At 32.9% G+C, this 12,209-nt stretch overlaps 1 protein-coding gene across 1 annotated transcript in view; it reads left to right on the plus strand.

Annotated features, from left to right (window-relative positions):
* PDE11A (phosphodiesterase 11A) overlaps nt 1–12,209 on the plus strand; it is a 532,399-nt gene that overhangs the window by 475,856 nt on the left and 44,334 nt on the right. Inside the window, exons 18-19 of the mRNA XM_044669081.1 lie at nt 825–888; nt 11,393–11,467. Coding sequence (XP_044525016.1) covers nt 825–888; nt 11,393–11,467 — 139 coding nt within the window. The remainder of the gene's footprint in view (nt 1–824; nt 889–11,392; nt 11,468–12,209) is intronic.

Below are 12,209 nucleotides of genomic sequence, written 5' to 3' on the forward strand. Positions count from 1 at the left end.
ATTATACACATAGGACAAAAACGAAGACAGAATAATCTAGTATGGCAAAAATATAGAATATGTGAATGGGGAATAGTATAATATAAAGCTAAAAAGACAGGTAGTAACCAGATTGAGGAGATCCAGATTCTTAGACCAGGAATTTATATTTTTAGTTGGGAACCACTAAAACTTTTTGAAAAGAAGAGTGGCATTTTTGAGTGGTCCATTAAGAAAATTTTAATAGATGAATATTTTTCTTCCTGATGCTTAAAAAATATGGTCATAGCCAAGTCATAAACTATATTGAAACAATGAGAATCTAACTGTAAATCTTTGTTTTATATAGAAGATGAGAAAAGCAGGGCTTTCTATGTGCTTTTTAAAGCTGCCTTCTCAGTATGTTGTTTGTTTTTGTTTTTTTCCTGAGTTTCATCATTCCAAAATAAGCCAGCAAATAGGTTCCTTGGTTATAAATGCAATAGTACATGCCTGGCTTCTTTATTTTTTTTTAAACAATAAGCTACCGTATATATCTTTTTACTCATAAATTATTAAAAAATAAACTTTGGTTTCCATAAATGTAGGGGAAGTGGTTTTTAGCTGGCGCAGGCAAAACAAAATGGCCGTCACCCGATACGTGATGGCTTTGTCTGCCTAGATGGCATGATGGAGATACAGCGGAATCAGGAAGACAGTAAATGATGCTGCCCCGGTTGAGAAAAAAGGAGCAAAATGGCCTCTTTTTTCCCTTTTTATTTTACTTATTTATGTATCTGGGACTGGAGTATTTAGAAATGCAACAAAAGATTATTCAGCCTGTTTTGTTTGGCTCTGTTTTGCAGATCAATGCTAATGACAGCCTGTGACCTTGGAGCTGTGACCAAACCGTGGGAGATCTCAAGACAGGCAAGTCATGATTAATGGCCAAGCTGAGCAGAGGAGGTATTGGTGGGACAATATTCCCAGAGCCCTGACTTACAAGGAACCAAAACAGCAGTCAATTTACATCAGTATTAACATAGTGGACATAAAAAAAAATAGCAAGAGATTTCTGCAAGGCAGAGCTCGCCACATAATCTTTTTCTTAGTTTAATCTTTACAATATTTAGGTAACATGAGAAAGATTTATATGTGATGAATTAAAATAGCATTTTGGCTTTTATTTGGTAAACTTTCAAAGATATCCCCAAACTGATAGATATTTATTTTTATCACAAGATACTGATTTTACTTAGTGTCTAAAATGTCTAAAAATTTTATCACAAGATACTGATTTTACTTAATGTCTAAAATGCATATATATAGTAAGGTAGCCATACCCACTTTTTTTCCTTAAGGAAGACTTAGAAATCTTGGACTCTTACATCTAAAAGTGTCTTAATTTAATCAAAATAACAAAACAGGAATTGTCCTATCATGTACGGAGCACATGTTAGCTTTATAGCAAAAGCGTTATTTTTTTGTTAGAGAATTCAGGTACATCTCAGTCTTCAGATGTTTGATTGATTTATTTTCTATGGCAATTAATAATTATTTAATATTCCATAGCTCCTATGATCTAAATGTCATTAAAAATAGTCTGTGGTCCAATATCTTCTCAGCCACATTCAAAGACAATAACACACTTTAAGGTATAATATATTGTAAAAATTTTTTTAATGGAAATATGTTTTTTTCGCACAGTATATGGCTTAGCTTAACATTTTGGGATTTCTCCCTTAACTTTAGACGGACATATTTCAAGTGATTTAAGTAGAGTATAACCCTAGCATAGTGGAAAGAGGGCTATCCTTGGATTTAGGAAGAGCTGGATTCAAGTTTTTTCTCTGGAATACTTGTTGTATGACTGAGGACAAGTCATAATCTGTTAGTGCCTGCAGGCAACTCAAGACTACATTCTAGGAAGGACAGGTAGGTGACACAGTGGATAGAGCACCAGGGCTAGAGTTGGAAGGACCTGGGTTCAAATTTGGCCTCAGACACTCTTGCCTGTGTGACCCTGAACAAGTCTGAAGTCTGTTTGCCTAGCCCTTACCCTTCTGTCTTAGAACTGATACAAAGACAGAAAGTAAAGGTTCTTTTAAAAAAAAATAAATCACAAAATAGAGTAGAGAGAATTATTGATTATATTAATGAGAAGAGTTCACACTAAGAATCTACCACACTCACAATAAGAGCTAAATTTTATCTAGCACTTTAAGTTTTGCAAAGCACTTATTATAAAATATATTTAATGTGTATGTATATGCAGTCCTAATTCTTATTACAAAACTCTGAGAAAGACATATTTTCTTGTCCTTATTTTCACAGACCATGAAATGGGCTGAGAATTAGGTGCAACAAAAAAATGTCAAAAAATTCTATTGAGTCCCAGAAATTTTCAGAAAATCTGATTCCTGATTCCATCTTCCTTTTACCCTTCCCTGTACTGCTAAGGATTCTTGTTTGAAGAGGGAAAGAAGAAGATAGAATCATAGTAAAAAGAGAGAAACTATTCTTGGCATCTGAGATATCACTGCAAAAGACTCGGCTTCTGGCAAAATATGTGTGGGTGAAACAAAGAGAAAAGATGGGAGAGGAAAGTGAAGGGAGCACATAATTGAGGTGAAGGCAATCTAAGGGGTAGAAGAGGGAATTGGATGTTAAAGAATAATAACAATGGGAAAATGGAGAGTAGTTCATACTTTGGCAAAGTCAACTTTTAGAACAGTAAAATGAATGATTGTGGGCAACTAGGTGGTTTGATGGATAGAGAGCCAAGTCTGCAGACCATAAGTCCTGGATTCAGATGTAGTCTCAGATACTTCCTAGCTGTGTGACCTTGGGCAAGTCACTTAACTCTAATTGCCTAGTCCTAATTACTCTTCTACTTATTGGAACCAATACTTAGTATCAATTCAAAGACAGAAGATAAGAGTTTAAAAAAAGAAGAAGAAATTTATAAAATATCTAAGCATGAATCCATACAAAATTAATGAAAACACAGGACTCATTACTGTAGAAAGCTTAACATTTCCTCATCATAAAAAGGAAGAAGGGAACTGATAAATGTTCTCAAGTGACATGATAAACAGGTTAAAAACTTACAGAAATATTTCTGAAAGATACAGACGCTATAGGGATATAATAAAGGCTGACTATATATATATATATATAAAACACTGGATTTATCAAATATAACCTGTCTAGGTTTTCTTCTGGATGAAGCTTAGGAAAAGGCTGAGATCCAAGGGTAGAATCTAATGGCCCACTCTAGTCAATATTAACAATATTCTCATAACTCAGCCAACAAAGAAACATTGAACAAATGGTCAAGTCATTCCAATTTGTTTATATAACTGGAGAGATTTATTGCAGTAACACAAGAACAGGTCATTGTTATCAGAAATTGGAAAAGTTTCATCCTTAAGGAGGCCAGACTTTGACCAAAACAGATTTTTCAAGGAATTGGTAGAAACTGTGCATTATTACACTAAAGGCTACAAAAACTAATTACTTAGAAAGGCAAAACATGGCCACAATTATATGCCCAAAGCTCACTATCCTTCATGAATTAAGATAATTAAAAACTCATGCTATAAATATATACCCCAAAATATGCTTGAGAATTCAACAAATTAGCAGATACTGAAACAGAAGATTACCATAAGCAAGCCGTTACCCACGATCACCCAGACATTACACCAGATCTTAAAAATTTAGGAATAACATTTTTATGGATGACAGCATATTGAATAATCATAACCTCCAAACTCCATGTAATGAAATGTTCCTAAAATATAGAAAATTAGCAGAATAAATCAAAACTATATGAGAAGAGGATAAAGAATATAGCATTCTACTTGTTCTATCTACAAAGATACCTTCATTGAGTATATAAAAGATGAGCTTATAATACAATGCTATTATTTAATTCCAAAAAAATGATTGTTTTATTGACCCATACAAGAATCTGCCAAACATCAAACATCAAGGAATGATAGTAGAATGGTGACTTGTTCATGGTTGAATATAAGATGAAAAGAACAAGAACAATAATAGTAAACAGGAGATAATAGTAATAATAATAATAATTTTTAGAAAACCCAGAACAGTGGTGAATTATATACTAATCAGTGGTCCATTATCACACTAGTCTTGTGTTTTATATGCTCCTAAGAATCAAAGATACAGATAGAACAGATTTGAAACCCTCATGATGATGGAATTTGACACTGAAGACAAAGGAGAAAACTAGTGGTTTTCCTTTCTGTTCAAGTACCACAACAAGGCTGAAAAAACAGTCAGATAAAACAACATTCTACCTAAAGCTGTAAATGTAAATGGTGCTTTTCAGGGAACATCAAGTGCACATGAAATAGATTAATATGAAAGTTTTAACTATATATCAGTGTCATTTCACAACAAAATTGGAAACAGACCTTACCAATCATAGTCAAAAGATGTTTTGGGCACTAGTACCTTCAAAACCACATCATTCAATAAATTACAGAACTGATGCAAGGCAACCACAAGAAACAGTATCTTTCCTAAACCCAGATTAGGTGAAATTATAACTAAATTTGATGAATTATTTAAACCCAAAGAGGGAAAAGTTGAAGAATATGAAATAAGTTGGGAAATCTTCATTTAATGCAAACTCCAGAAATCTACCTAATAACAGTATGAATGACATCAATGCCTCAAATGATTTTGAAGAAGAGATAGATTAGACTGGAATATCAAAAGGTCTCCCTTTTTTAAAAAAAGTGACATAATTCCAACAAGCAGAACACAATAGTAATTTTTAAAAGCTCAAATTTACTCAGTCATCTAATACTATTGTGCAGAAAATATAAAAATGTTTTGTTTTCTGTGTGCAGTAGCATATATAGGAGCTGTTTCCCTTAAAAGTACCATAAATGGAAAGAGCAAGCTTCCAAAGAATATTCTTAAAGATGGATGTCATAAATCATCATGGAAGAAACAACTTGACCAAAGATGTTTACATCTGTGGAAAGGCACTTTAAGACTACATTGATAGCTGACTGGAGTACACAGCTTTAAAAAAATGTATTAATTAATTTGGTGCCTTTAATTGGGTTGCAATTAATTAATTTTGGGGGGGGCTCTTTTGGTGCCTTTAATTGGGTTGCAATTAAAGAGACACATGTAAAATGAATTCTGGAAAATAAAGGCATAGCAGAAATTCTAAATTCTTTTAATTAGTAATTGAATGCAAAAGCCAAAAAGTTAAGGATATACAAGTAATCAAAGCAGTACAAAGAACAAAATAAGCATGTAGATTTTTAAAATTTTTTAAATTAAATTTTTAAAGTTTTAAATTAAAATTTTAAATTAAAAAATTTTAATTAAAAAAAACTCTTTACAATATATGAGAAGCAAAGAAATCAGAAGAGAGAGAGAAACCCCAAAGAATGTGAATGTGAAAATTACTTGGTCTACATTATATGCCAGTATTATTTCATAACAAAATTCAAAACCAACCTTACCTGTTATAACCAAGGACTTCACAATGTTTTCTTTGTCAATGGTACCTTCAGCACCATACCAAAATGACAACAAAATGGCTTAAGAAATCTTAATCAACAAATACTACAATAATACAACCTTATACAATGAAAATATCAGTTGGATCAAAAATGAAATTTTGACTCAGGCTTGGTATTCACATCACATCAGCACCATCCAGGCCCTTCCTCAATTAAATTGTAATCTCCTTGAGAGAAAGAATTCTCTCTTTGTTTGTATTTATATTACTAGTGCTTGGCACAAATCAGGTACCTAATAATAATTTAAATAATAATGTATAATTATATTTTGTACATAATAATATACAAATAAATATTTACTTACTGAAACAGAAGACTTGTAATATGTTAATATAATGAATGACAAAACAGATACATAAGGGAAGTAAATGAAACTGGAGCTTTCTGGCAAAACTAGAATATAATAGAATTAGGTAAGACCCATAATAATGGGCTCAAACATTTCCAATGTTAAATGAATTACTAGCAAAATATTGTCAGCTTCCTCTCAGAAGCAAATTTGATTCTACTTTTCTTAATAAAAAATGTCTCATTTTTGCTACCAAAATATGAGAACGCCAACGACACTTAGAAATACTGGTCAATGTATTTATGTGCTTTACATAAAGCATTCTCAACTTGTTATCACTAAACAAATCTAGAAATACTTATGAGAAAATAGTGTATTGACCAAGGAGCAAAATATATGTGCCAGAAGTTACAAGAGTAGAAAACAACTTATTAATTTGGTAATTATTGAATAAGCTGCCAAACAGAACCATAACATTTATACTGTTTTTTTATTGATTATCACCAAGACTTTGACTCAGTTCCACCCTCATAGGTTGTTCATTTTGAAAATACAAAAAAATATATAGAAAATAAACACTTAAGAGCCTCAGAATATTTATATATGTAGGAAATTATTCTGTAGTTATATGTACCAGCTACATAAAGATAAAAAATGATTCATGTAAAAGATGGCATTTTGGGGGGAAAGTTTAATCATTATGATTCTGCTTAATTTTAAAATAGTTATCTCTACTTAGAAGTATTGCTTCTAAATTAAGAGCGTTAAACCTATTAATCACTTGATATATACAAATGATCTCAAGTTATATAGTTCTTCACACTCGTGGACTCAACTCTCTGAAGATGTCAAAATATCATTTGGGCTCAATAAGGGCAAAGGTTTTAATGTACAATAAGGAAAGATAAACACCAATGACTTCAAGCTTGAAACCAGATCTCAGACTGAATCAGTGGATAAAGCCAATTTTAGGTCTTCTATATGGAAGACATATCAAGAATTAAACTCATGAAGGTTGTAACTGAGAATGTTAAGAGACTCTTTAGGATCCTGAAATCAAAGCTCAATATAACAGATGAATTTAAAGTAATTAAAACCTACATAACATACTCTTTTGGAACTGTAAAATGGACTATAACAGATTTGGAAGGTAGCTTAGTAAGTACCTATATAATATTTATTAAATCCAGGACCTACAAACTATATCAGTTATAGAAAAACTAACACTTTCTCCTCAGAAAGGAGGAAGGGAATAATAGATGTTCTCAAAGCACTTAAGAAATAGATAAGAAACAGAGGAATACTTTTAGAATAAGTAGCTATCACTGAGTACTAGGTCAACAACAGGTACATGTCATTGGATTTGTCAAATGGAACTAAAATTCTAGATGGAGCCTATGGAGCAACCAAGATCCAAGAATTGAATCACAAGACCCTCTATGGGCAGCTCTGAGCTCAGCTAACAATTTGTTGACAAAGAAGTATCAAATAAATGTTTGAGTCTTGCAAATTTGTTTATTAAAAAAATAGAAGGATTTTATGATGACAATTAAGAATTAGGTCATCTCTACCAGAAATTACAGAAGAATTGCATTTAAGGAACCTAAACTTATTGATCAGCACAGATTATGAAAGGAAGCAGTAGAAACTGGGTAGTACATCACAGGAAGATGCAAAAAATTTAGCACGTACTGAATACAAAACATGATATAACCTTCTGGCCTTAATTATACATCACTGTCTTTTATAAACTAAGATAGAAAATCTCCATACTAAAAATATAGATTTCAAAGTTTTCCAGAGAACCAACAAATAAACACTACCATAATTAGAACATTATCGCAGGTAGAACTATTGGCTAAAATTGCACAGTCACAGTATCAATCCATCAAACTTTGGAATAATGTTTTAGCAGATATCATACAAAATTCTAATAATTTCCAAACTATGTGGAATGAAAAAGCATTCAAGATAGAGACCAAGTAGCAGCAGCACCGATAATAATGGTAATAATAATAATAATAATAATAATAATAATAATAATAATAATAATAATAATAATAGTTAGCATTTATTTAGCATCTACTATGTCCCAGACACAGTAATAAAAACTTTGCAAATATTAACTCATTTGATCCTCCTATTCATCCTGGGAGGTAGGTACTCTATTATCTCAATTTCTTACAGTTGAAGAAAATAAGGCAGAGATTGAATGACTTGCCCAATAGTATATATCTTGTATAATAATAAAAATAGCATACTAAAAAGCAGAGATATCACTTTCCTGACAAAAGTCTGTATAGCCAAAGCTATGATTTTTCCAGTAGTTGGACTGACTGACTCTAAGGAAAGCCAAACACCAGAATCAACATTCTTGAACTATGGTGCTAGAGAAGATAACAAGGAGGTCAAATCAATCAATACTTAAAGAAATTGATTCAAAATATTCTTTGGAAAGACAAAGCTGAAACCTAAATACTGTGGCCGCACAGTGAGAAGACAGAGCTCATTGGAAAACGCCCTGACGTAGTAAAAGGTGGAAAGTAAAAGGAGAAGGGAATGGCAGAGAATGGCATAGATAAACAGTGTCATGGAAGCAAAGAACGTGAGCTTGGACAGACTCAGGGAGACAGTGGAGAATAAAAAAGTTCTGCATGCTGTGGACAATGGTCAGGACAGCATAGATCACTAATTACATTCCAGGCAGTATGCTAAGCACTTTATAATCAGTATCTCTTTTCATCCTCACAACAACTTCATGATTTTACTGATAAATATATAAATCATATCTGGTGCTAGCAAACAAAAGATCAGATTCTCTCTGAGAGAATTTTCACCAAATAAGTATTTATCTGTCTAAACTGTTTTTACACTTCAAATCCCAGCACTCTTTGTGCACGTTTTCTTCCCAATCGTGCAGCCACAGATTTTTTAAACGATACTTATTTTAAGCAGTTTAGGCAGATATTTTTCATAAATAAGTAGAATCTAATTTTTTGAAAGTAAATCCCTGAAGTATTTTTTAATACCATTGTATTTCTTTCTTTCGCTTTCCAAAAGAATTTTCTTGGGTCCTTTCCACTCTTTTTCCCACACAAGTATAACTACAGCATGTGGGTTTCCCCAGTGATCCCCTGAGGCCTGATTAGCATCTAAATTTCCTTCTTTAATAAAAAATTCAATCAGGAGTCACTTAATGTCCCTGATTGGGTTTTTAAGTACAAAACAAAACAGTGGTGCCAGTTGAGCTGAAGGAGAAGTGCTGGGGACCCTCAGGGGCCCTCTAAAGAACAAGAGCAGGTATTTTTTATTCCACTGATTTCCAGGGGCTACAGATCTACACAGGATTCCCAACTCTGTGGGGCCTGATGAACACATCTAATTTATGTTGTGTTGAGAAACTCAATCAAAGAGCAACCAGAGGAACCTCGTTGAGTTCTAAGAACAAAGCACCTGAGGCTCTAATCCTTGCCTGGAAACCTTATTCCTGCTGGGCAGAAAGAAGTGAGCCCCAGGAAACAAAATGGAACGAAAGCATAAATGATGGCTGGGAGGAAATGGACATAAAGTATGAATACAGTATGACACACATTTTAGATTTGGCCAACGTGGGAATCTGTTTTGCTTGACTTTATTTCTCTATGTAACCTCAATAAGTGTGAGCATATATGTGTCTCTTTCAAAGGTTTTTTTCTTCTTTATTTTTTATTTTTATAATTTATATTTTTATATTTTATAATATATATAATTACATATAAATATATAATTCATATTTTTATATTTTATATATAAAATATGAAAAAAGAAGAAAAACCTTTGAAACACATGTGTGTGTGTGTATATATATATACATATATATATATACCCTTGGGATATATGTAAATATACATACTCACATATGTATATGTATGAGAAGGGTTTTTCTTTTATTTTTTTATTTTCATATGAAACCCTTGAGATAGAGAACTATAAACACATACACATGTGTATATGTGTGTATGTACATGTATGTGTATATATCTGTGTGTGTGTATCAAAGGTTTTTCTTTTCTTTTTTCCTCCAAGGAAGTATATGGGAAGAGGGAGGAAGGGACAGAAAATAAATACTTATTAATTGAAAAAAATTTTAATTAGAAAAAAAGATAAAATAGTTATACAAATTCAGACCAGGAAGGATAAAGGAGTAGAGCCAAAGGCAGAGAAAAAAAATCTATGTGTTTTACATGTAAAGTCCAATTGGTTTTATGTCATAGTTTGTCTCAAACTTATCTTGTTAGAAAAGTTACATTTGACTTGTCTGGCTATCTTAATTCCTAATATAATTTGATCAAGAGAATGTTTTTGTAAATGATAGAATACTTGCCATTTTCAGAATGCTTTCTGGTTTACAGGGTTCTTTTTTTTTTAATTATAGTAATATTTTAGGGTTGAGAAAAGTGTCCTAAGTGAAAGATGTATTGATTATCTTGATCCACAGAATTTACTGTTCCTCTCACCTTGCTAGACTGAAGCAGTATGTCTTTTGGAGTCTCAGCACTAGAGTATGGACTTCAGGGTTAAGCTTTCTTGCTTTCCTTTGGTCTTTCCTGGCTCAGCTGGACAAGTTTGAGATTGCTTTCTATTTCTCTCTATGCTTAATTAAACTAGCTAACTTTTAATCACAATTCTTTTACCGCATTGTTGAGAAAAGAGATGCTGCTCCCTTACCCTATTACAATAACATCAAATTTCCCAGAAACTCTTCCTAGCACTTTGATGAAGAAATTGTCTCATTCTAATCAACTAATGGAAGGGAACTGATGTCATGCAAAATACCAAAGAGCAGATAATCCAAAGAAATCACAAGTATTTAACTTTGGAGTTCACTTATATGGTCTGGGAGGCAGCAAATATAACTTGTAGGTAACATTTTGATCCATCTGGTTTTAAAATGGCTTTTCTGTGGATCTGGATAGGCTCTCAAATCCCATTCCCACAAAAATGACAACAACATTTAATAAAGGCCTGCTATATAATATGCTTAACCAAAAGGTAGGTGTTAGTCCTTTATATTCTCCTATTATAAGAACGTATGCTATGTGATCATTTTCTCAATATGTTCAAAATAAGTCTAGAAGTCACCTAGAAGGATGATCTGTGGCAGAAGGAAGTCATTCAGAGATGTAAAATATGCTATGGCTGACATAAGGTAAATAACCTACATGAAAATAATAATGGTTTACCTACATTGTTATTTAATTCATTTGTCTACCAGGAGATATTCTATATTATATAAAGTCTTGGTGTTTCAACCCCAACATGGAAGCAAGACTATGGAGGTAAAGTCTATCTACATAACCACATAAAGCAAACATTTTTTAAATGCTCTGATTAGTTAGGAACAGTAAGGCATTGTCATTGGCACCTTCTATATATAATGCCCCTAAATTTAAGAGGTCACCGTGCTTTCCTACTTTGGAAAGATATTGGAAACCTCAGCTATGCCAAGGCTGAAAATAGTTTTTGTTAATCACTAAAAACATCCCACCAAAAAAAAAAAAAAAAGAATTAAAATGCTGGTGTTTTTCAGGTGGCTGAACTAGTAACCAGTGAGTTCTTTGAACAAGGAGACAGAGAGAGAGCTGAACTCAAACTCACCCCATCAGTAAGTTTATTTTTATTTTCATGAAACTGAATCAGAAAATGAATGTCTTTCTCAGTTATCAAATAGCTGAAAGCAAAAGGGTAAATGAATGGGGAAAACAGGCTTGAAAGTTCGAGAGTCTAAACTTAAACATAGCTGTCAATGAGCAGTTTCTCTGGAGGTTCTGAAGAAGGGAAACAAAGGCAGAAAGCTTCTCTACTAGCATTTACCAAGCTCTGGTCAGCGGGGAGTAGAGATATAGGACTGTAAGGCAAGGTGCTGCCAGCCCATCTTATAGGGACATAATGTCATTTTAAGAAAGTCTGTGTGACACTTTGAAGCCCGAACATGAATGACCCTGGAGAAAGAGCAGTGTCTTTATACTCATTTTGTAGTGACTTAAAAAAAAAAAAACTATTTAAACTATTTTTATTTAAACTATACATTTTTAAACTATTTTTCTCATCCATTTTGGAGTTGTTTTTTTTTGTTTGTTTGTTTGTTTTGGAACTAGTAACCTTAAGAGAGAAATCAAATCCAACAACCACTGAATAGCATCTACTATGGTTGAATATAGGGGATAAAATTAATATGGTCACTTTCTGTTCCTCCTGCCACTTTAGGGGACCAATTGTAGTCTTCAAATTTGCTTAGGACTGCCCAGGGGGCAGCCAGTTGCTACTGGAGGAGCAACCCCCTTTAGTAAGTAGTTTGTGGATTTCCCCTACTTTAGGGTTAAGTGGAGCTGTATTGGCTTTTGTTG

The sequence above is a fragment of the Gracilinanus agilis genome, chromosome 3 (genome assembly GCF_016433145.1).
Source record: "Gracilinanus agilis isolate LMUSP501 chromosome 3, AgileGrace, whole genome shotgun sequence".
Taxonomy (NCBI): Eukaryota; Metazoa; Chordata; class Mammalia; order Didelphimorphia; family Didelphidae; genus Gracilinanus; species Gracilinanus agilis.